Source organism: Eumetopias jubatus, unplaced genomic scaffold, assembly GCF_037043125.1.
Source record: "Eumetopias jubatus isolate StellerSeaLion01/CBP00866 unplaced genomic scaffold, mEumJub1_p1.0 scaffold_3, whole genome shotgun sequence".
Lineage (NCBI taxonomy): Eukaryota > Metazoa > Chordata > Mammalia > Carnivora > Otariidae > Eumetopias > Eumetopias jubatus.
Window position 1 is genome coordinate 21,875,432 of NW_028274809.1, and position 25,554 is coordinate 21,900,985.

At 40.7% G+C, this 25,554-nt stretch overlaps 1 protein-coding gene and 1 pseudogene across 2 annotated transcripts in view; one reads left to right on the forward strand and one right to left on the reverse strand.

Annotated features, from left to right (window-relative positions):
• Positions 1–9,463: 9,463 nt before the first annotated feature.
• PECR (peroxisomal trans-2-enoyl-CoA reductase) overlaps positions 9,464–25,554 on the forward strand; it is a 29,310-nt gene continuing 13,219 nt past the window's right edge. For both annotated transcript variants that reach the window (XM_028112113.2, XM_028112114.2), the window contains exons 1-6: positions 9,464–9,671; positions 10,823–10,956; positions 11,508–11,673; positions 17,058–17,139; positions 22,094–22,190; positions 23,394–23,504. In XM_028112113.2, the coding sequence (XP_027967914.2) occupies positions 9,548–9,671; positions 10,823–10,956; positions 11,508–11,673; positions 17,058–17,139; positions 22,094–22,190; positions 23,394–23,504 (714 nt within the window). In that variant the 5' untranslated portion in view covers positions 9,464–9,547. The remainder of the gene's footprint in view (positions 9,672–10,822; positions 10,957–11,507; positions 11,674–17,057; positions 17,140–22,093; positions 22,191–23,393; positions 23,505–25,554) is intronic.
• LOC148164670 (tripartite motif-containing protein 75-like) lies at positions 19,927–21,596 on the reverse strand (annotated as a pseudogene).

A 25,554-nucleotide genomic window follows, 5' to 3' on the forward strand; every position in this document is an offset into this window, starting at 1 on the left:
ATCTGCTTCCAAGATGGCACATTTGCATGGTGCTGACTCAGTTCCTCCCTCTGCAGGCCTCTCTGTGGGCTGTTTGAGTATCCTCACAACAGTGTCTGGTTTCCCTCAGAGTGAGCAATCTGGGAGCAGATATTTTTCTTGACCACTTCAACTGTACTTCTTTTTTTAAGTTTATTTATTTAGTTTTTGAGTAATCTCTACACCCAATGTGGGGCTCAAACTCACAACCCCAAGATCAAGAGTCATGTGCTCTTCTGACTGAGCCAGCCAGGTGCCCCTTAACTGTACTCCTGATCCTCTGTCTTCTTCAGCCTTTATCTCCTCCCTTTCTAATAGCTCCAACTTCTCCCCCTTTGCTGATTCCTTTCTGCCTGCCAATAAACCTAGAAGACCCCAGGTGGAAAACTAGCTTTACTTGCCACTTATTCTATCCGGTGTCCTGTTTCTCTGTTTCATAACTAAGCTTCTCCATCAAATAGTCTACATCCAGTCATTATCAGTTCATCCTCTCAATGTCTTGTTCCCTTTACCATCTTTTTCTCCCTTCTCCCGAACCCCTTTCTAACACACTCACCACACAGACGCACACCCCACATGCACACGGGTAAGTCACGTGAAAAGATAAGGAATAGGCCAGGAAATGAGCATTTATCAAGTCTTATGTGCCAGGCTGTAAGCTAAATTTTTTATACGTTACCTCATTTGCACATCTCAACAAGCCCACTATTAAATAAAGAAGTGAGAGAACCTGAATTTAAGCCTAAAGTGCATAACTTCAAAAGCCCAGAATTTTCCCTCCAAGATTAGTGGTGGCTGCAGTAGCCAGCTGATGGGTTTTTGTTTTGTGTGGGTTTTTTTGGGTGTGGGGCTTGGTTTTGTTGTTGTTGTTTGTTTGTTTTCGGTTTTTGCTGTTTCAACCTCATTCCTCTTTCCTTTGGTGATAGAGTCACTCTTTTCTGTGTGGAATAATACAACCTTGAAAGTTACCAGTGTGACCACAGTGACGATTTTACCATGCTTATTCTCCTTATCCATACCACAGCCCTAATTCTGCTTATTTCCAGGTCTTTCTTGAACCTTCCCTTACCTCCTTTGACTTTCTACCTTCATTCTCTTGCTACCTCAAATCCTCCTTTTGCCTCCTTTATTCCTTCGTCTGTCTCCTCCACCCATAATAGCCAGTGCTTTGGAGACTCAATTCTCAGCTGATTGCCCTCTATTCTCAGTAATACATTCTCTTCCTCCTGTTGAAATATGCAGCCTTCCTGCCTACCTCTGCAGGACACCTCTATGCCAAGAATGCCCAAATATAGATGTCAAGAATTAATGTATCATCCAGATGGATTTCCAGCAGCCTAGTAGATATTCTCCACCTAAATATCTCATCATTTCTGGCTATGCATGTTCGAACCAAACTCATCATCTTTATTTCTAGCTGACTTAACCTCTTAGTGTTAGCAAGAGGACAGGGAAAGGGGGAAGGGAAAGGAGAAAGGGATGGAGAAGGAAACCCTATAACATTTATGTTGTGCCTATTCTCATAAAAGATAACATTTGTTGACAACATCATTTGTTAGTCTCTGTGTTAATTGCTTATACATGGTTTTCCCATTTCATTACATTCTAATACTTTTTTGGACAATACTAGGTGCCAGATACTGTACAACTGTCCTAGGCACAGCAATTTTAAGAAACAGAAGGTATTGGGGCACCTGGGTGTGGCTCAGTCATTAAACATCTGCCTTCGGCTCAGATCATGATCCCGGGGTCTTGGGATCGAGCCCCACATCGGGCTCCCTGCTCGGCGGGAAGCCTTCTTCTCCTTCTCCCACTCCCCCTGCTTGTGTTCCCTCTCTCGTTGTCTCTCTCTGTCAAATAAATAAATAAAATCATAAAAAGAAACAAATAGTATCTTACAAATGAGGACATTTGGACCTAAAATTAGTAACAACTAAAACTTATTGGATGGTTACTATGTGTCAGGTGCTGTTCTAAGGGCTTTACAGTAATCATATTGTTTAATTGTCTTTTTTTTAAGATTTTTTATTTATTTATTCATGAGAGACAGAGGGAGAGAGAGAGAAAGAGAAGCAGAGGGAGAAGCAGGCTCCCAAGGAGCAGGGAGCCCGATGTGGGACTCGATCCCAGGACCCTGAGATCATGACCTGAGCCAAAGGCAGACACTTAACCATCTGAGCCACCCAGGCGCCCTTTTTTTTTTTTCCATCAAACCAATGAAGCAGGTACAATTATTATTACCATCTAGAGGAGCAATTTGCTCAAGGTTATGTAGTAGTGGGGCTGGGACTTACACCCAGGTTTGCTCATTTCAAAGCCCATGTTCTATTCATGGTGCCATGCTGTCTGTCAGCATTTACCCAAGATTCTATACTTAAACCCTTAGAGTTGTCTTCAATGAACCCATTTCCCATGTTAGGGATAGATTCCTATGTTTCTAATAGTAATCAATTTCTAAGTCCTGCCACTCATTCCCATGAAATCTCTTCGTTAAATGTCTTCACTTGAATTTCTACTACCCCCATTTGCCTCTAATACTACTTCCTCCAAGCTGGTTTCTCACCTTCCATTTCAGAATTCTTCCTCAAATGTGTTAAATGGTGATTAACAAAATAAAACATCATCTTTATGTTGTCCAGTAATCATCACTATCTTGTCATGACTGACTAAACTCTATCTAAAAGGGTCTGTCTGGAGTTGAGGCTCTCCCCATTCATGCCGCTGCTAGGGTTCAGGAGCAAGTTTTCCTCTTCCCTAGAACATGACTAGTCAACACATATGAAGATGGTGATGGAACCAACATAAGTATATGTGTTGACGAGTTATGTTGGTTCCATCACCTTCTTCACTCTTCTCCACCTGTTTCAAGCCTGGCCCAAGACAGACTCACTCATTCGTGTCCCCTTCTGTGACTACTCCAGCCCACCCATCTGTCCCCACCCCAGTCCTAATGCTGCAGAAGAGTGGGGAGAATGGAATGAGTGTTCAAGTATAAAATGTGTACGATGGATTGATACCCCATAAATATTACTTTCCAATCCCTTTCTTTTGCCTTCTACTCTGTATTTCAGTAGCATTTGTCATCTGTACTATGCTCTCTCAGTGCTTAATTATGCAGCATTTCATATCATCTGGTATTGAGTATGAATGGCTTCATTATTTTTCATTCATCTTCCCAGGGAGATTATACAATTTTAGAAATCAGGACCTGTCTTCTTCTTCTTCACCTCCAATGGAAAGACCCCATGGCTAGACATGTAGCAGACACTCAATATGTCCTTGTTGACCTGATAGGACGGAGGGGAAGGGAAAGTGCCTAAACAGAAATAGGATATAAATGGGGGCACCTAGGTGGCTCAGTCGGTTGAGCATCTGACTCTTGATTCCAGCTCAGGTTGTGATCTCAGAGTCGTGAGATCCAGTTGCTGTTGGGCTCCTGGCTCAGCGTGGAGTCTGCTTGTTCCTCTCCCTCTGCCCCTCCCCCGGCTCGTGCACATTCTCTCTCTCAAATAAATAAAATCTTAAAAAAAAAAAGAAATAGGATATAACTGTTAAGAAAGGAAGGCTTAATTATCTTCCCCATCTTCACACACTTTATTATGCTGTCAATATCTGATCTGAGAAGCAGGTTCTGAACATTTCTCCTTCCTTTTAGATTCCATAAAAGAGAGAGTAAAACAAATTTCCCCAGTTTCCAAGGTTTTAATCAGTAGAGTTAAGAGAAGAGAGAGGACTTTGCTCTTTTCTCTGGAAGTTAGGTCTCACCCACCCTCCACTTCTGCTACCCTCTGAAAATTATTAACAAACATGATACAGCAGGACACTAACTTCAACTAATCACTAACTCCAAATTCTTGGTCATCCTAGGGGGAAAAATAGGTTTTAAAGAACATGCTTAGACTCTTATGCATAAAATAACTGGTTTTAAGCCACTCTTGAAGGAAATTCTCCAGATACTTCTTAAATTCATCCACTTTTTCCCACCTCTATTGCTATCATTCTTATCTAAGAGGATTTCCTTCCTTCCTTCCTTTCTTCCTTCCTTTCCTCCTTTCTTTCTTTCTTTTTCTTTTTCTTTCTTTCTTTCTCTTTCTTCCCCTTTTTTTCTTTCTCTCTCTCTCTTTTTTAAAGATTTTATTTGTTTATTTGAGAGAGAGAGAGAGAGAGAGAGAGAGAGCTCATGCCTGGTGTGCAGAGCCCGACGTAGGACTCAATGCAGGGCTGGATCCCAGGGCCCTGAGATCATGACCTGAGCCGAAATCAAGAGTGGATGCTTAGCCAACTGAGCCACCCAGATACCCCAAAGTCATCCTTTCTTATGTGTGGTTCTAAAAAAATGCTCCTTGTCTTCTGGCTTCTCCTCCTGCTGTCTTCCAATCAATTCTCCACTCAGCAGTAAGAAAGATCTTTTGAAAACATAAATAAACTCATGCCGTTTTCTGCTTAAAACCTCTAGTGACTCCTCATTGGTATAAAACAAAATCCAAACTTTTTCATATGGCCCAAAGACCTACCTGACGTGGCCCCTCTCCACCCTGCCATGCTATGCAATATACCACCTCCTTCATATATACCTCCTATGCTACAACCACACTGGCTGCCTACACATTCCTCAGGAGCACTAAACGTTTTCCCACTTGAGGCCTTAAATACCGTCTGCCTTGCCTGGTCTCCACAATCTCGCTCTGTCACATGGCCATCTCCTTGGTATTTCCCAAGGCTCTGTTCATTTGTCAGCTCCTCCAAAGCTTTCCTGACACCAAACCTAAAATAGGCTCCCTGCCCTGCCTTTCATGATTATCACAACAGCCTGTTTCCTGTACAAGACTTATCAACATCTGTAGTTAAGTTCTATTTTTTTTCTTTAAGATTTTATTTATTTATTTGAGAGAGTGCACAAGCAAGAGAGCACAGGCAGGGGGAGGAGCAGAGGGAGAGGGAGAAGCAGACTCCCTGCCGAGCAGGGAGCCCGACATGGGGACTCGATCCTGGGACCCCAGGACCATGACCCTAGCTGAAGGCAGATGCTTAACCAACGGAGCCACCCAGGTGTCCCAAGTTCTATTTCTTATTTTGCTTGTTTATTTTCTATCTCCTCTACTCGACTCTCAGGTCTAGGAAATGCTACCATATAAGTAAGCCAACACACAGATGTCCAATAAACAAATTTTTAAGTAACTGGATTAATGATTTGGGTTGGGGCGGGAGTTTGAACTGGTAGCAATTAAAGATTAGCCTGATTTTGTCAAAGACTGAGACTGAAGGGAAGTTTAATAAAGAGACATTACGGGGTGCCTGGCTGGCTCAGTGGATGGAGCGTGTGACTCTTAATCTCAGGGCTGTAAGTTCGAGCCCAACATTGGGTATAGAGAGATTACTTAAAACAATTTTTTTAATCTCAAAAAAAAGAGAGAGGCATTAAAAAGTTCCTCTATGCTTAATAAACCCGATTATGGTATAATTCTATCTATTTTCTCCTCCAATAATGGAGGGTTCTGCTGGTCACATGACTTCCTTCCTAAAGATAACATTTCCCAGCATCCTTTGCATCAGGTGTGATCATATGGTGCCCTGTGCCATTGATTTCAGAACAATCAGGGGTTTGGTTTTTTTGTTTTGTTTTTGTTTTTTTTTTAATTCCCCACTCCCCCCAGAGTTTTTTTTTTTTTTTTTAAGATTTTATTTATTTATTCATGAGAGACACAGAGAGAGAGAGGCAGAGGCAGAGGGAGAAGCAGGCTTCCCAAGGAGCAGAGAGCCCGATGCGGGACTCAATCCCAGGACCCCGGGAGCACGACCCGAGCCGAAGGTAGACGCCCAACCATCTGAGCCACCCAGGTGCCCCAGAGTTGTTTTTTGTACCTTTACCCATATGGTCACATCTCCCTCTTCCAAGGAACCTGAACTGGGGCTGGAAGGGTAGAGTATGATCATTTTCAAGTTAACTTACTACTATTACTATTGCTACAGTGAACTGTGCCTTGCTCCTGCCTTACAGCTCTTTCAATTCTCTCATTTGTGTATCTGTCACCCAAAGGGCCACATATCACCTATCTGAGGTGGCCATACTCTTCCAATAGCATTGTGGTTTACCACCATGAGATGTCCTACGCCAGCAAGGAAATAAAATGCTTACCATTTTAACCACCGAAAATCACCATTAGCCCCTCTCAGGAAGACAGTCTCACCAATGTAAAGGTGGAAGGGAATTTGGCCCGGGCTGATGTCAGTGATTGGAGCAATGATGGAACAGCAACTTAAAACTCCCAACCTCTAGCCAGTTGCTGTGAATTCGTTATGAGTTAGACTGCATCCTGTTCCTTCATGGTCCTGTGAGCAGCATCTCCTTTGTCACTGCTCAACCTACCTGTCCTGAAAGGCTCTCACATTGAGCCTGGTTCATCATCTAGAAGCATCTGGCTTGTCTACAAAGGAAACAGTTCCTGGTAGCGAGGGTAGTGGGTTACAAGGAACTTGAGCATCTCCATATTGTTAAGAGCTGTAAAATTGGATCTTCACTCTCTGATCTTTTGTTTGTTTATAGGGAATAAGGGTGGCCCTATTCCCACTCCCGTCATACCTACATGCTAGAATAAAAACTCTACAAAGGCAAGGACAGGGGCGCCTCGGTGACTCAGTCAGTTCAGCGTCTGCCTTCAGCTCAGGTCATGATCGCAGGGGCCTGGGACGGAGCCCCGTGTTGGGCTCCCTGCTCCGCAGTCTGCTTCTCCCTTTCTCTCTCTGCCTCTCCCCCTGCTCATGCTCGCACGTGTACTCTCTCTTGAATAAATAAATAAAATCTTAAAAAAAAAAAAGGCAAGGATAGCTAACTGTACTGTCCACTGTATTGTATCCTCCATGCCTTGAACAGCACCTGGCATGTGGTATGGAATTGTTTGTGTGAGCTGGTTCAGTTCCGAACTGCTCTTACTTCAAGGTGGGGGTGTGGGGGGTGGCTAGATGCCTCATTGACATTCTTCTAGCACCAAGACTCAGTGAGGCTGAATGTTGAGAATCTCACAGGCCCCTGTCAGTATGAGCCAGCAGCTGTTTTGAGGCAGGAAGAAAATGAAGTTACCAGGCAGATGGAGTGGGGGAGGGGTGGGAAGCTGGGTGAGCAGCAAGAACATCCCAGAAGATGAAGGGAGTCTGTGCTAATAGGGTATGACAGAGTGGGAGTGTGGAAGGATCCTGGCCCAGGAGATGCCTTTTTCCCTGGGACAAAGGGGGCAGTGATGCAGAGTGCAGGGTAGCATTTGATTCGGCCAAAGGAACATCAACGTAGCATGGCGTGGATACCTCATGAAGTGATGACTCAACCAGGAACCAGAATTAAAATCTAGAAACAAGGAGTCTCTGTTGCCGTACCTCTAGGCTTTTGGGGTTAGCAGACTTTCAAACCCTGACTGAGGCGAGAGAGACGGGGCAAACAGCACATGCCTTTTCATTTTAAGGGATCTCTCAAAGAGACCCCAACATCTCTCTGAATCACAGAATCTCTGGACTATGAGAAAGAGCCTTGCTGACTGTTCAGACTGTAACTTCATTGCAGCCAAGGAATGGCTCTTTGTCATACTCAGCAGCCAAAACCTGCTTAAAGCCAGCCCAGTCATCTTTTCACTGGAGGACTGCAGAATCCCTCAGTCCTCAGCTGCCATACAAAGGCTACAGTAGAACCAGGCCCACACTGACCCACCCTGGCAGAGCTCTGTGAATCCACAGGTCTAGACCAGATCACAACCACATTAAATTATATCTTTGATAAAAGTATCTTTAAAAGAAACTTAGAGTGTTCTTTGCTCTCAAGAAAGCACGGAATTTTCTGGAATAAGAAAGCCCTTAGAACTGAGTCACTATTTCTCATCCTGTTAAAAAAAAATACTTTATCACTGGACTCAAAGCTCTTATCTAGCAAATGGGAAGCAGAAGGTGGAAGAGATGTCTTCCTTTCTTTAATGAGTATAGATTGGAACCTGTCATCAACAAAAATAGATGGGCAAGTTTTCTTTCTTTCTTTCTTTCTTTCCTTTCTTTTTTTTTTTAAGAGAGAGAAAAAAGCACAGGAGGGTAGGGGGCGGTTAGGGGGAGAGGGAGAGGGAGAGAAAGAACCGCAAGCAAGCTCCGTGCCCACAACCCTGAGATCATGACCTGAGCCGAAACAGACTCAGATGCTTAACCGATTGAGCCACCCAGGTGCCCCAGGGCAAGTATTTCTTAAAGGAGATCAGAGAAGGGTAAGGTGATGGAAGATCAGAGAGGAAGTGATGTCTGATTCCACTTTTAACAAGACCCATTTCTAATTCACTTTGTGAGTAACTAGCTGGTGGGTGGGCCCAACAAAAGAATGAAGGCATTTGTTTGCTTTTACATCATTTTAATACCTTGTAGGGGAAAATACAGTACTCTTGACAGCAGACAGAAATAGCATCCTCCCTGGATTGTTAAGACCACAGCACCACCCACATTCCCTAGATCTGCCAAATTCTTAGGCCAAGTCTCCCTAGGCCAGTCCAGGTGTAAGCTCTTTCTGGTGGGTTGACAGTATGAAGCTAGATGAACAATATGGAGGAGAATCTGAATAATAACTCACCGCTACTGGGCATCAAACTGCGGATGAGAAATTCCCCCCCATCCTCAGAATGCTTGCTTCCCTACATAAGGAATGAACTAGAAGATAGGATCTCACACACCTACATTAGCGTTCTTGCATGAAACACACACCCTCGGATTCATCAGTTTATGCAGCCCGGTTGAAATGGATTAGATCTCAAATCTGGTAAAGATAGTCTCTTCCCTTCATTCCTGGGCGGGGAAAGGGACAACTGCATCCTCCCCTCCTCCACCCTACCCCCCCCCCCCCAAACACACACCTCTCAGCGCCCAGCGTCCCTTCCAGGGGCGGAAAGGATCTGGAGGCCAGGTTTATTCCCCCTCAGCTAAGCCTGCCCCTTTCCTTCCCAGCCAGAGGCGCACCACAACTGCAGCCAGAGCATCTCCCGACGTCCGAGGCGGCGGGCGGGCGCAGTACGGCTCCCGTGCGCAGCCTCTCTTTCCCCAGATGCCCTGGAGAATTCATCTTAATTAACCATGAGAGCTATAGCACTGAGGATTTTTAGAAATCGAGCACGCTCCCGCTTTTTGTCTGCTTCCCTTCCTCCGGTCCCCACAATGGCCTCGAAATTTAAAAACAAAAACAAAACCCCAACGAACAAGGGATCTCACCTACACATGCCGGGGACAAAGTCTGGCAGAGGATCCAGACCGAGCCTAGCAGCCGTCACCGGGGAGCAGCCGTCCGCCGGGAGGATGGGAACCTGCCGCGGCGGGAGGGCGGGGCGACCGGGCGAGGCGGGGCGACGGGACGGGGCGGGGCGGGGCGGGGGGCGGGGCGGGGCGGGGCGGGGGGCGGGGCGGGGGGCGGGGCGGGGCCCCCGGCGGTCACGTGGGCAGGGCCCTTGGTCCCGCGCACCAGGAGGGCCGCAGAGATTGAGTGACCTCTGCGCTTCCCGGACTCAGGCCCTCGGCCGACATGGGCTCTTGCGGCGAGTGGAAGAGCTTCCTGGCGCCCGGATTGCTGCGGCACAAACTGGCCATCGTCACTGGCGGGGCCACGGGTATCGGAAAGGCCATCGCGACAGAGCTCCTGCAGCTGGGTACGTGAGCAGCCCCCCTGGGTCAGGCTACCTAGATCCTAGGTCCGCAGAGACACACACCGGTGTGACCTGGGGTCGGGAGCCGGGAGGTATTAGGCAGGGCTGGGAGACGTGGACTTGCCAAGCCAAGATTCTGTACATGTGGGCGACATTGAAACCGCGGGGGAAAAGGAAGAGTTCTTTCTGAGAAATGCTGGAGACACGTTGAAAGATGAAACCACTGTTTGTAAACTAAAGGGAAGACTTAGAATCAAAGATAACGTGCTCGAGGTAGGGAACAAGGAGACCTGTGGAAACATGCTATGGAATTCTTTATAGTTGTGTTTAAAATGAATCCATCCTATGTGTATTACCTAATGAGGAAACGCGGGAAGACTTTTAATATTTTTCTCTTTATCACTGGTTTATTTAATTATATCATCATTGCCATTTCTGGTTCTGTTTTTATTAACTGACTTTTCTCCTCATTATGGGTTGTATTTACTTGCTCCTTTACATGACTGCTAGACATTTGAATTTTACCTTGTTGGACGCTGGTTATTTTTATATTCATTTAAATATTCTTGAGCTTTGTTCTGTGTTAATTGCATCACAGAAGTTGTTACTTCCGTTATTAAGTTACTTGGAAGCAGTTTGATACTTTATATGTTAAATGTTGACCTGAACGGCCTTTCATCTAGGGCTAATTTTGCTTCACTACTGAGACCATGCCCTTCTGAGTATTTTACCCAGTGCCCCTTCAAACAAGGTTTTGCCTGGTTGGGATACTATTTCCAGTGCTGTCTTGGCCTCCCTGGACTCCCAACTTCATCTCTTCCTGGGGGTCTGAAAGGGTTCCTCCTCCTCCCTGTGCTGGAATGATCACAGGGCTCACATTGTTTGTCTCCATTCTCTGAGATCGCTGTGCCATGCTACCATGTCCAGTGCCTGAAAACCATCCTGCATTATACTTTGACCAGTTTTTTAGTCCAGACCAGTTTTGGTCTGGAGGGTAAACTCAGTTACTGATGGTCCATCTTAACCAGAGGCAGAAGTCCTGATTCATTTTTTTTATGGGTACACATGAAACACTTCCTGACCTTTTTTTTTTTTTTTTTTTTGGACAACCAGTGAAAGCACATTTACTTATTCTTGGACTGTTTTCTTTTCAGGGTGTAGTGTGGTGATTGCATCTCGCAACTTTGATAGATTAAAATCTGTTGCAGATGAACTGAAGGCCAGCCTGCCCCCCACCAACCAGGCTCAGGTCACTCCCATAAAATGCAACATCCGCAAAGAAGAGGAGGTAATGCAAAAATGTCTGTATCATTTATTCATTCATTTTATTTACAGGAGTGGTTCCTAAACCTGTGCTTCAGATGTTCCTATGGTGGCTGTCTTGGATGAGGTTAACTAGAAGCAGATCCCGTAAAAGAAATTCTTTTGCTAATGATTTATTGAGTGTATTACCTCCAGGGGGAGGGGATGGAAAGAAACAAGGAAGCTAAGCAAGGATGTGGTCTAAGCAAGATTACTTTTTGTGCCTTTCCCCCTTTAAGTCATTTCTTTTCTCTATTTTTTTTAAATATTTTATTTTTAAGTAATCAGTCATCTCTACACCCAACATGGGGCTTGAACTCACAACCCCAAGATCAAGAGTCACATGCTGTACCAACTGAACCAGACAGGTGCCCCTTTTAAGTCATTTCTTAGTGTTAATTTTAACCTGATTGCAGTTACTGTTACTGATACCATTTACTGTGACAGACTGCAAGTTCTTTCTTCTCCTAGAGTTAGGTGTCAGTCCAAGTAGCAAGTTAGGTTATTAACTAGTTTACTTTTAACATTCTTATTTAGGTGAACAATTTGGTCAAATCCACCTTAGATACTTATGGTAAGATCAACTTTTTGGTAAACAATGCAGGAGGCCAGTTCACGTCTCCTACAGAACACATCAGTGCAAAGGGATGGCATGCTGTGATTGAGACCAACCTGACAGGCACCTTCTACATGTGCAAAGCAGGTGAGTATGATCAGTACCCCAAAAAGTCAAGATTCTTTATTTAAAGATCATAGAGAATCTTTTTTTTCTTTAAAGATTTTATTTATTTATTGATTGATTGATTGATTTGACAAAGAGAGAGAGAGACCACATAAGCAGGGGGAATGGGAAAGGGAGAAGCAGGCTCCCCGCTGAGCAGGGAGCCTGATGCCAGACTTGATCCCAGGACCCTGAGATCATGACCTGAGGCGAAAGGAGAGACTTAACCGACTGAGCCACCTAGGTGCCCCTAGATCATAGAGAATCTTGAAAGAGAATTGTTGGGGGCTCAGAAACTCCCATGTCAGCAGCACGTACTACCCTGATTTACTCGCATTCAACACAGAAATGTAAATTGTTGCATTTCTGGATAGTAATTTGACAATATTTGTAAAATATGGGTATGGTTTGATCTTATAATTTTATTTCTAGGAATTTATCATGAGAAAATTATTATGAATCTGTACAAAGATATAGCTACAAAGTTGTTCCTGAAATTAAAAAAAAAACAACTCTCACACTTAGTTTTAAAGAAATGAATCTGTTAAATCTGTTGTAAGGGACTTTTCATTAACTTGTCAAATCTTCAGGGAGAATGCCAGACAGAGTCCACATTCTTTCTGACTAACAACTAATTAGCATGCATGCATATCATTGGATTGGAAGTTATATTTCATAGGTGGTGACATTCAACTCCTGAGGTTGAGTAACTCAAGTGTTTTGTTAAAAACTATCAAAGACATTTTTATGATGAAAACCACAGAACGAGTATAATTCCAACCCAAAGGGTTTTCTCCCTAATATGGATTAGGCTTTATATTCTGAATATCTCTAAGTCAAAATTTTGCAGACATTCCCAGCTTTCAGCTTTATCTAACTAGTAGTATAAAGCTTTATATTCGTTGTGGCTGGCTATTTCAGTGTAGAGACCATTGCAAAAACAGGAACTTAAATAAGATAGTTTGTTTCTCCCTCACATAAAAAGTCCAGGTAGATAGTCAGGGATAACGTGGTAGTTCCATAATCATTAAAGACTGTGATGTTGTGATTTGTAATGAGTATATATTTTGGTCTGTCTCTGGTTCCTGGTTCATAGTTTCCAAGGCTCTTGGAATTTCCTGAGCAATAAGAGCAATGGGAGAATCTTTTGTTATAATATTTGGTCTCTTGTCTTAATTCCTGAAAAGGCTTCAGGGCCACACAGGTGAAATGGGTGTCTGTTATTCATAACAAGTCCTGTTCAACCACAACTGAGTTTATGTTAATGAGGTGACTTTTGGAAATCCTGTAAAGATGGGTGTGGGCTAGTTGGTAGGGAACCAACCTTGATGAGAGTTGGACCTCAGTCTTATCTACTGATTTCTAGGCAAAGGAGAGGGGGCTAAAAGTTGACTCAGTCACCAGTGCCAGTGATTTAATCAGTCCGAACTACGTACTGAGGCCTCCATAAAAACATAAAAGTACAGGGTTGGTAAATCAGAACACTTTCACGGGACACCCTGTCAAGTCTCAAGCTCTACAGAGGCAGAAGCTTCTTTGTTCAGGACGTTGCCCAGTGTATTTCTTCATCTGCCTATTGATTCATATCCCCTAACATCTTTTTTTTTTTTTTAAGATTTTTATTTATTTGACAGAGAGAGACACAGCGAGAGAGGGAACACAAGCAGGGGGAGTGGGAGAGGGAGAAGCAGGCTTCCCGATGAGCAGGGAGCCCGATGCGGGGCTCGATCCCAGGACCCTGGGATCATGACCTGAGCCGAAGGCAGATGCCTAACAACTGAGCCACCCAGGCACCCCTGATTTCAGAGTTCTAATATAAAGTACTATTTAACCAGAAGCAGAAAGTCTGTGTAGGGTAATTTAAATAAACTTATTTTTTTCTTTTTTTAAAGGTTTTTTTTTTTTTTTTAGATATTTGATATGGCACATAGTTATTTATTTTCATTTCCAAACTTTTCTGGGCTATTCATGACCTTTTATTCTTTCAGATGAATTTTATATTTAGGTTTTTTCCTCAAAAATCCTGGTGGGGAATTTGATTGGAATTGTGTTCAACCTATCAATAATTTGACAATATGTTGAAATATTATTTCTGCACCATGGCACATCTTTCTGTTAATGTATTCTTATTTTATATATTTTGGCAAAGTTCTGTGGTTTTTGTCATGCAAATCTTTTTTTTTTTTTTTTTTAAGTAGGCTCCATGCTGGTCATGGAGCCCAACACAGGGCTTGAACTCATGACCCTGAGATCAAGACCTGAGCCAAAATCAAGAGTCAGACGCTTAACTGACTGAGCCACCCAGGAGCCCCTCTCATATTTTTTTTACTAAGGTTATACCTAGATATTTTGGATGACTCCTTCTATTTTTTTTTTTAAGATTTTGTTTGTTTGAGAAAGACAGAAAGAGCACGAGCAGGGGGAGGGGCAGAAGGAGAGGGAGAAGCAGACTCCCCGCTGAGCAGGGAACCTGATGTGGGGCTTGATCCCAGGACCCTGGGATCATGACCTGAGCTGAAGGCAGATGCTTAACTGACTGAGCCATCCAGGCGCCCTGACTCCTGCTTTTTTAAATGGACTCTGTCCCTAATTATTTTCAGCTAGATTATTGTTGGTTTATGGAAGAATTATTTTTTCAAGTTGATTTTGTAGCTTTATCTAGTAATTTGTATCTTTATCTAACAGTTTTTGAAATTAGTCTTTCAGATGTTTTAGCTACACAATCATGTTGTCTAAAAATAAATAATGTATTTCATTGAGTCAAAGATACACTCAATGTATCTTTGGTGAAATGCACCATCATTTTATATACTACTAAGAAAGTACAAACAGTATTATTGGTATCTTAAGAAGCCACCAACTGTAAAACATATCCCAGTTTCAACAATGTGAAAATAATATGAAAGAATTGTCTTAGAGCCCCAAAATACTATATTTTATGTCTTCTTTTCCAGTGGATTTACCTCCTTTTTCTGTTATATATTATGAATTGGTAAGAAATTCACTGGAAAGCACTGGTAAGAAATTCACTGGAAAGCATTAAGTAATACTGGGAACGTGTTCTTATTTTTGTCTAAGCTTTTAATAGGAATAGGTCTTGCATTGTTCTCTGGCCTTTACATTCAAAAAATTAGATTTCTATTGAAGTGAATCTTGAGGGTACATATCTGACATTGTCTTGATTTGTATGAATAGAGTTGATGGCTAAATATCAATTGGGGCTTTGAAAAGGTTAAAATACTTAAAGAATGAGGGACGGCTGGGTGGCTTAGTCAATTGAGTGTCTGATTTGATTTTGGCTCAGGTCATGAGCTCTCATGAAATCGAGTCCTGTGTAGGGTTCTGTGCAGGGTGTGGAACCTGCTTTAGAGTCTTTCTCCCTCTCCCTCTGCCCCTCTGCCCACCCCACCCCCCACCCCCACTCCCGCTGTCTCCCCATAAAAAAAAAAAAAGAATTGAAAAGAAAGTACTTAAAGAATTAAGTTAACAAAAGAAGGATAAGACTTGTATCTAAAAACTACAAAATATTGTGACAGAAGTGAAAGAAGATAAAAAACTAAATGGAAAAACATTCAATGTTTATGAATTGGGAGACTCAATATGGCTAAGATGGTAGTTCTTCCCAAATTGATATGTAGGTTCAATGCAGTCCCTGTTATTTTTGCAGAAATTGATAAGCAGATCCTAAAATACATGTAGAAGTGCAAAGAACTCAGCATAGCCAAAGCAGTTTGGCAAAACAGGAAAGTTGGACGACTTATACTTCTTGATTTCAAGACAACGTGGTACTGGCAGAAGGATAGATGTATAGATCTTTTGGACAAATTTAAACCCTTATAGTTGTGATCAAACCCTTGCATTTATGATTTTTGCCAAAGGGGCCAAGGCAGTTCTATGGGGAAATGATAGTGTTTTCAGCAGATGGTATGGGGACAGTTGGATATCCACATGCAAAAAGTAAAATTGTATAACTTTTAAGAAGCAAATAAAGGACAAAATCTTTATGACCTTGGCTTAAGGATCTCAGAGTCCTGAGATACACCGTCCAGCATACCATGCACAAAGTAAAAAAAAATGATAAATGTGACTTAATCAAAATTAAATACTTCAAAGACAACATCCAAAAGACAACATTAAGAAAATGAAAAGATAAGCCATAGACTGGGAGAAATCACATCTGATAAAGGACTTGTTTCCAAAATATAAAAAGAACTCTTATAATTCAATGTTAAGAAAACAAACCAATTAAGAAACGGGCAAAAGATTTGAATAGATATTTTACCGAAGAAGATACATGAGTGGCTAATAAGTACATCAGAAGATTCTCAGCACCATTAGTCATTAGTCATTCAGGACATGCAAATCAAAACCTCAGTGAAATATCACTTCATACCCACTAGAATGGCTATAATAAAAAAAGTCGGGCAATAATAGTATGGAGAAACTGGAACCCTCATGCTTTTCTGGTAGAAATGTAAAATAGTGGAGACACCGGAAAATAGTTTGGCAGTTTCTTAAAAAGTTAAACATACAATTACCATATGACCCAGCAGTTCCATCCCTAAGCATCTATCCAAGAGAAATAAAAACATGTCCAGGGGCGCCTGGGTGGCTCAGTCAGTTAAGTGTCTGACTTCAGCTGGTCATGATCCCAGGGTCCTGGGATTGAGCCCTGTGTTGGGCTCCCTGGGAGTCTGCTTCTCACTCTCTTCTGCCCTTCCTCCCTGCTTGTGCACTCGTTCTCTCTCTCTCTGTCTCTCTCAAATAAATATCTAAAAAAAAAATATGTCTACACAACACTTTGTATTCATCATCCCCCACCAGTGGAAACAATCCAAATGTTCATCTGCTGGTTAATAGATAAATGAAATATGGCATATCTATTCACTGGAATACTATTCGGCAAGAAAAAGTTAACTATTGATACATGTTACCACATGGATGAACCTCACAAACATTATTCTAAGTAAAAGGAGCCAGACACAAAAACCCCCATATTGTGTGATTTCATTTATATGAAATGTTCAGAAAAGGCAAATTTATATAAATGGAAAGTAGATGAGGGTTTGCATGGGGATGGCTTGGGCTGCAGATGGGCACAAAGGAACATTTTGGGGGTGATGGAGTATTCTAAAACTGGATTGTGATAGTGGTTGCATGACACTGTATATTTATTAAAAATCATTAAATTGTACACCTTATAAAGTGGATGAGTTTCATGGTATGTCAATTATATTCAATCAGGCTTTTTATAAAAAGGAAATGTAAATTAAAATTTTAAAATAGCAAGCAAGATGCTGGGACAGTGTATGAGAAGAGAGTCATGTCACTATTTCATATGATTGTCATTGGTCTGTTTCCTACAGTTTACAACTCCTGGATGAAAGAGCATGGAGGATCTATTGTCAATATTATTATCCCTACTAGAAATGGATTTCCAGGATTTGTGTAAGCATACTTAATGTATATGTATTTTTTCCTATGTCTTTGGGTTTTGTCCTCTGAATAGGGGGGAGTAGGGTGGAGAAAATTTCATAAGTCACAATCCTTAATCCTGTAATGAGTTTCGATCTCAATATTTAGCATTGCCCTTTATTTGAACTTTAAAAATGTACTTCTAAAACATTACCATGCATAATAGGCTTTCCAGATTTACCAAGGAAATAAAACAAGAGGCCGTATTAATTTTTTATTGTAAGTCTGTCCCAAATATTGCATGGGGCATATTTACGCTAAAATTTTTTTATTGTTGTTTATCTGAAATTCAAGTTTAACTGAATGTCCTATATTTTATCCAGTAACCCTAATCCAGATGTCACTAAACTGGTCATCATTGTCTGGAGAGATCTTTTTTGTTAACATGTGGAAATGAAACGAATTTAGATTAATTTAGATTTGAATACTGTGAATATACCTCTTCAATTTTAGACAGAACTGCTAAATTGTTACTCCATAATGGAGTTTGACATATTTGACTCTTATTCTGATTTTGGTAAATTTTTATGTTGGAAATAGATTAAAAAAAAAAAGTCAATCAGTGAACTAATTTAGCCTACTGGCTCAGTAGATTCTTTAGTAATAATCTAAAAGAACAAAGAAAAACAGTGTGCCAGGAAGCTACTTGAAAACCACACGTTTAGCTGTTAAAAAGTCTGATTTACAAAAAATTCATTTTGCTGATTTCTTTCATATCTTTTATAAGTTCTGATTCCTTCCCCTTTTTTTATTAAAATTTTTTAAAAATTTTCCAACATAGAATATTTCTTCTTATGAAATAGACCTATCTTAGCATTATAAAAACAAAGCATGCTAGTTTTTACATATATATAAAACTGTATAAGGTACAAAGTTGAGTGCTCTATACCTTCTCATCCCAGAGATAACCTGTTAACCAAGTAAGACAGTGACCTGAATTCCTTTATTAGTAATATGTAATCTGTAACCTGCAGGGTGATATTTTGGCACTGCATGAATATCCTGTTTGCCATTGTGATTTTGCAAACATTGTTGATTCTTACCTGAATCACTTATTACATTAGGGTGAGAAGATGTTGATTTTTCTGGTTTCATAATTGCTTCTGTATTTATTAGCTGATATTCTTCCATAAAAAGACTTTTCTGCAAAAATTTCCTTCTTTATATATTTATTATTATCATTATTATTATTAAATTTTTTGGTATACCACTATTATGGACTTACAGATTTCATATTCCTCTTTTCAAGTGCATGTAATAGCTCAAACTTAATAGAGATTTGTATTGTTTCTACATTTTGCATTACAAATAATTCTGCAGTGAATAACACTGTACATATTTCATATTTGTAGAGTTGTATCTTCAGGGTAGATCCTGGAAGTGCGATTGCTAGGTGAAGGTGAAGGGTAAATGCATACTTTTAGCTATTTTCCAACCAGCAAAGTATGAGAGTACGTGTTCCCCAGAGCCTGACCCAAAATGTGTGTTGTCAACTTCTGGACAACTCCGATGGTCAAGAAATGGTATTCTCAGTGGAGCATCTTTTGATTTGTTGAAAGGCTATCTGGATATCTTGTGTGTATGTTTGAGTTGTATTGCTGTCTTGGCACATTTTTCTTAATGTTGTCTGAGGCTAGTCTATTTTTCATTACATCTGTGCAGGGGGGTTTGGTCTGAGCTGCTGATCTTTTGGGTCACTGTCAGTAATTATGAAGGCAGGGGCATCTGGGTGGCTCAGTCGGTTAAGCGTCTGCCTTGGGCTCAGGTCATGATCCCAGGGTCTTGGGATCGAGCCCTACATCGGGCTCGCTGCTCAGTGGAGAGCCTGTTTCTCCCTCTTCCTCTGCCTGTCGCTCTGCCTATCTGTGCTCATTCTCTATGTCTCTGTCAAATAAATAAATAAACTCTTAAAAAAAATAATTATGAGGGCAAAAGATAGGTCAAAAAAGCAACTCATGTCTCCCATGGACAGTTTGTAACTCAAATGCCATCAGTGGGTGAATGACTAAACACACTGTGGTATATCTATATAACAGACTACTACTTGGAAATAAGACATAATGAATTATTAACTCATGCAACAACATGGATGAATCTCAAAATAATTATTCTGAGTGAAAAAGGCCTGATGAATAAGAGCGTATATTGTATGATTTTATGTGTTTAAGTTGTAGATGCATTGAAAACATTGGTTAGTGCTATATTCACTGAAGAGTTGTGCATCCTTCTGCCTCCTGTTTATAAATTAGAGGAAGAAAATGAAGCAGTGTGACAGCCTTCAAGACAGTTTATCACTCATAATCTGTTCCTGCACAGATTGTAAGAGATTTTAAATCATGTCTGATACAGAAATAAGGCCTTAGTACTTAAGGAAATTGGTCATTGAAAGAACAGTTGTGAGACTTGTCATGGAAATGGTAACATATAATCTCAGTCAACTCACAGTTCAAATGTCAGTCCCTCTGGGCTTTTCCTTTAGAAGAAGAGTGACTGGAACAGCACTTCATGTGACCTAGTCATCACTCCAAAGCTGGATTGTCTAGCATCTATTCTGTTCCGATGGGAACCACTTTCCCTTTCTGGAAAGGGAGTCTTTACAAACCCCGTTGGTCCATTCAGGCTTCTCATCCACCTGGACCATCCAGGAATGCCCTTCAGAACAAAGTACTAGATAAGCTGTAAGTCTCTGGATTTGGATGAACTCTTTGCTTTTTTCTTCACAAATGTCACAGTTTTTTGGGGGGGGTTATTATATTGTTGTTATTGTTGTTTTTTATCCTCAGAGATCAGCTGATTAGGATTTGCTGTTTTGGGATCCAGAGGAACTTCTTTCAGTTCTCGAATAACTTTATACAGAGCTGAATACCATGGAGGAAGACCGCATCCTTCTTTCCTTAACTGGAAAGGATGGAGAGCAGGGGCCTCAGGCTCTCACACCTGTTGCAGATGCTCTTGACCTTCACCAGCAATTTCACTTCTGACATCACACCCTTCTCCGTCACCTTCTCTGGTAGATCTTTGAGTATGGAAATGCAGTCTGAACATGCTGTTATGTTTGCATTAAGTTTCTGCTGAATGTCCTTCTCTTCAACTGTGAAGCTTGAGAAAACTATGTAGGGGAGGAAAAAGAATTTTCCCTCTACCCTTCTGAGCTCTTAGTTGAGACCCGTGTAATAAAAGAAGTTAACAAGACCATAACAAACAACTTTATTCATATGTATACATCATGTATATGTGGGAGAAACCCAGGGGAAAATAAGTAGCTTCCCTGAGTGGCTTAGAACTCAGACTGAACCACTATCTTAGTAAGGAAAGGGAGGAGAGATGGAGGCCTCATAGAAGAGAGTAAATGATTTTTAGGAAAGATGCATGGGCCCCTTGGAAGAATAGATGGGAAGTATGGTAGTTTGTGACAGAGTGTTTCTGGGTTGTGGTGTCAACTTCTAGTCTTTATACTTGTGACCAGAGGCAATCTTCCCTGGTTGATGAAACCCTTGGGGAGGGGATTTATGGTAATTGAGTTCCTTTTGGTGGAACCCAGTCTATCTTTAGGCAGATAAGGGGAGTTCAGAGAAAGCTTCTCCCTGCATTTGCTATTTTCAAGTGTATACAGCTCAAAATAGTATATCAAAACAGCATATTTTGGGTGGCATGTCCTGAGCTCCTACTATCATATTTTGGAGTGGCATATTCTGTTGCTCTTCATCTGCCTCTTGCTCATGTTCAACAAATTGGTTCAGATGCCGAAATTCAGTAATTTCTGTCTCTGGTTTTCCACTGCTGTCTCTCAGTTCTAGTGGCTTTCTCTCTTGGGTGGTTACCAGTTTCTGAACGTCTGCCACTTGCTTCTTCAGGGGCTCAACATACTGCTGAGCCTTTTCCTATGATGAGAGGCAGGACCTCATGTGGTGGCCCTGGTGATCAGGGCACTGAGTGCAAGGGGACAAACACCTCTAGGTCCTCCTCACAGAAGAGGGTCAGGGCTTGATTGTGCTTCTACATAAGCATGTCTGTTCCTGCCCCTTCCTCTTGCTCCTTGTGTTGTGGAGAAGCCTGGCAATTTCCATTATCCTTCCCAGCTGAATGTTGCTTTGGGACCCCTCTTAGCATTGGTGGCAGTAGGCAGGGCAAGGGAACGTGTCCTGTAGATCAACTCAGGACTGCTGGATGCAGTAGCAACAGAAGTTGTGGCCACATCTGATGGTGATGGAGTTACTTGGGTAATTCTGACAAAATAGTTGGCTGCTGCCTGGAGTCCCACCAGGGTTGCTGCAGCCAACACTGGGACAGAGATGGGTTTTCTTTAAGAAGGTTGGACTCTGTAGGTCTTCTCTAGTGAGTGGTGGATCTGACCCCAGCTCTCACATACTTGGTGCCAACGACCTTATAATTAGAAATTCTAAGCCACAGTGTATCTGTACCTTGTGCATAAGACCCCCTCTAGATGCAGACCTAACTATTTTGAACTTATCTGGAAATGTATTAAAATTTACTTCAACTTTGGTGTGTCTAGAAATTCTATTGATACTATTTTTAGCCCAATATATAAATTTCTTATCCCTTATCATCTAAAATTGATTTAAAAAATAACCACACTTGTAACCCTCAAAATTACCAACTTCTTACTTTTTCTACATAATAAAAGATCTTCAAAATATTTCTCTTATGGTCATGGTGTTTGGAGGGTCTTATGTGTGCCTGTAATGTAAGGTTTGTTTGACTATCAGAGAGCTGTGTTTTTGTGTTTTGGCTTTAACATTGAAGGACCCACTTCTTTCCCACTGTTCAGACAAGGACTCCAAAAGACAGACTCAACAAGAATATGTCTGTGGGGGTCTGACAGGTCACTGACATACCTGTCAGTTTAGTTAACAAGAGAAACATTCAGTGGAAGCTGATTGTAATTTTTATGTTTTGTCTTTTAAAGGCATAGTGGAGCTGCCAGAGCAGGGGTTTACAACCTCACCAAATCCTTAGCTGTGGAATGGGCCAGCAGTGGAATAAGGATCAACTGTGTTGCCCCTGTAAGTAACTGTTCCGTATGAAAGCTGTTGACAAATTGTGCTTTTCTGATTCCATTTGTATTGTCGATGGAGGTATTTGTTAATATGCATGCATACTAAAAAAGATTGGCTTTTAAAAATAGATAAAATTGGAAAGAAGTATGCTTTGATTTACAACTAGACTGTCAAGAAGGTTACATTAAGCCAATGATTATCAATCTTGACAATATATTAGAATTATTGATGAAATGTTTAAAAAATATTGATATGTAAGCTTGACTCTAAACTATGGAGTCTAGATGTTGCTGTTTTTTTAAAAGCCACCCAGGAAATTCAAATGCACAGTGAAGATTGAGAACCACTGCTTTACAGAATGAATATTTGCCAGATTATTTTGTTATTTCTTGGTGTATCATTAATGCTTCATTAGGAGAGAGAGAAAAAAACTAAGGTCTAATTCCAAGTTAAAGATTGATTAGAAGTGAAGAGAAAATGTCTTGGCAACATACTTGAAAGCTAGTAAAAGCTAAATAAAAGAATTCCCAAACAATTAAAATTTTAGTTTATTTATATTGGATTCAAATATTTTATCTGTGATTTCACCATAATGAAAACATTGCATTTTCTAAGTCTCACGGAACCACAGCCCAGGCTTCTGTCATAAAGCAGAGAAACCTGGTGGAAGATAGAATAGACTCCCCTATCCCCCTTTTCCTACTTAAGTGCCCCTCTCATCTATCCATTTAATTATGTTTTTGGAAAAACACATATTTTCAGGAAAAATGTAGGGCTTGGCTGGCTATTAAGAGAGAAGGGGTGACAAAATGAGCATTCAGAGAATCCATTTGTAATCATGTTTGAGGATATTGAGAAAAATTAATATTAGAAATGTTGACTTTTCGGGGCATCTGGGTAGCTCAGTCATTAAGCGTCTGCCTTCGGCTCTGGTCATGATCCCAGGGTCCTGGGATCGAGCCCCACGTTGGGCTCCCTGTTCAGCAGGAAGCCTGCTTCTCCCTCTCCCACTCCCTCTGCTTGTGTTCCCTCTCTCGCTGTGTCTCTCTCTGTCAAATAAATAAAATCTTTAAGAAAAAAAAATGTTGACTTTTCTAATTAAACTTAACCCACTTTTTGGCATTGGTCAATGACTGCCTTGATGTCTTTGTCATTTTAAAATTTAGTTTTATGTACTTTATTTTGTTCTTTTTTTATTCTTAAACTTAGGGAGTTATTTATTCCCCAACTGCTATCGACAACTATGGTCCTTTGGCAAAAGACTTATTTGGAAATTCCTTTATGAGAATCCCAGCGAAGCGAATTGGAGTTCCTGAGGAGGTAATGTATATTTCTAACATTGATTCCAGTTGCTTTCATTTGTACTTTGGAAAATTGGAACATTTGGTATCCTTTTTACACAATCTGGTTGGCTGATAGAGATGAGCGTTCCCATTGCCACCAGCCCATGCCCCCTGCACTTTCTGGCTCTGTGCCTTATACATTCAGAGCAGTCTTTATCCAGAACTGAATGCAGTGTGAATTAAGAACAGCATGGTTTTATTTCACTGCACTTTTCAGCTATGTTATCTTATCACATGGCCTTTGCTGGTACACAGGACCCTAAGCCAAATCAGGTGATGATGGCTATGTGAAGTTCCATACTTGATTTCTGTAAGGTGGCCAGATTTAAGTATGTAGAAATCAGTAGCTTTCTTAAAGGCCAGCAATATCAGTCTTAAAATACAATGAAAAAAGGATATCTTTTCTACAATACTAATAAAAATGGAAATACCTGGCATAAACTTAGCGCTGAATGACAAGAAATTTATTCCTGAAGCACAGAAAAAAAAGAATAAGTAGAAACATGTCATATTCCTCAATGGAGAGAATCTATTTTATTAAAATCAAGTTTCCCTTTGTTTGATGACAGAGGGTAGCTACACTTGTACTGAGCATAGCATAACATAGAGTTGTGAGATATTATGTTGTACACTTGAAACTAATGTAGTATTGTATGTCAACTGTACTTTAATAAAAAAATAAAAAATAAAAATAAATAATACCATGTTTCCCTAAACTAATGCATACATTTAGTATAGTTTGGGAATTAAACACACTGATTCTAAAGTTTGTCTAGAAAAATATTAATGCAAAAACAGTCAAAAAATGTTTTGAAAAAGAATAATTGGGGGGGTTGACCTTCCCAATATCAAAATACATTATAATGCTATACTTATTTAGGATATCTGGTGTTGGCACTGAAATAGAATAAATTTAGTGGAACAAGATGCAGTCCTATATCAGTACCATGTATACATGAGGAGTTTAATAGGATAAAATCAGCATTTCAAATCTGTGAGGAAAGGATTGGCCATTTAGCATAAATCTTATGGCAATTAGCTGTTTAATTAGAAATAAATTAGGCCTCCTATCTCATGCCACATACAAAATAATTTTCTGATATATTAAAGTGCTAAATGTAAAGGCAAAACCATAAAACTCTTAAAAGAAAATGTTTTCTAATTTCTAAACTAGCTTTCATTGGCATTTTGATGTCTTTCCAGAAATTTACTAGGCATACCCCAAAAGACCCGTATTTACTGACCTTTTTACAAATTGGGATTCTACTCGGTGTGCTATTCTGCAACATGCTATGGATATACCATGATACATTTCATTAGATTCCACTGTTGCACATTTAGATTCCATTTATATTTTCAATATTGTGGTAATTCTGCAGTGAAATCCTTGAACACAGACGTGCACTCTTGTGTCAGGGGTAACTTTCTAGAATTCTTGAAGTAAAATAGTTTTGCATATTAAGTTTTTTGGAAGATACTGTTAAATCAGACATTTGATGGACCATTTTAAGCAAGGTGTTTGGATTTCTATTCTGAAAACTGAGAAGGGTTTTAAAAGATTTTAATCAAGGGGATGATATGATTAAATTTTTATTTGGGACAGAACACTCCCTTTGTTTATGTGAACTATATTATCTCTCTTTTTTTTTAAAGATTTTATTTATTTATTTGAAAGAGAGAGAGCGCAAGCAGGGGAGCAGCAGGCAGAGAGAGAGGGAGAAGCAGGTTCACCGAGCAGGAAGCCTGACTCGGGGCGCGATCTCAGCCTTGACCCTCATGACGTGAGCTGAAGGCAGACGCTTAATGACTGAGCCACCCAGGCGCCTCCCCCCCCTTTTTTAAAGATTTTATTTATTTATTTGAAAGAGAGAGAGAGTATATTATCTCTATTTACTGTATAGAAATCAAAATTGAGAAGTTTAAGAAATAGTTATCAGTTCATTTAAAATAATAGTAAAAAGGCATTACATGTTAACATAAATAACATTTTGAATGAAAAATTGCTGTGCTTTAAAAAGCAAGAGAAA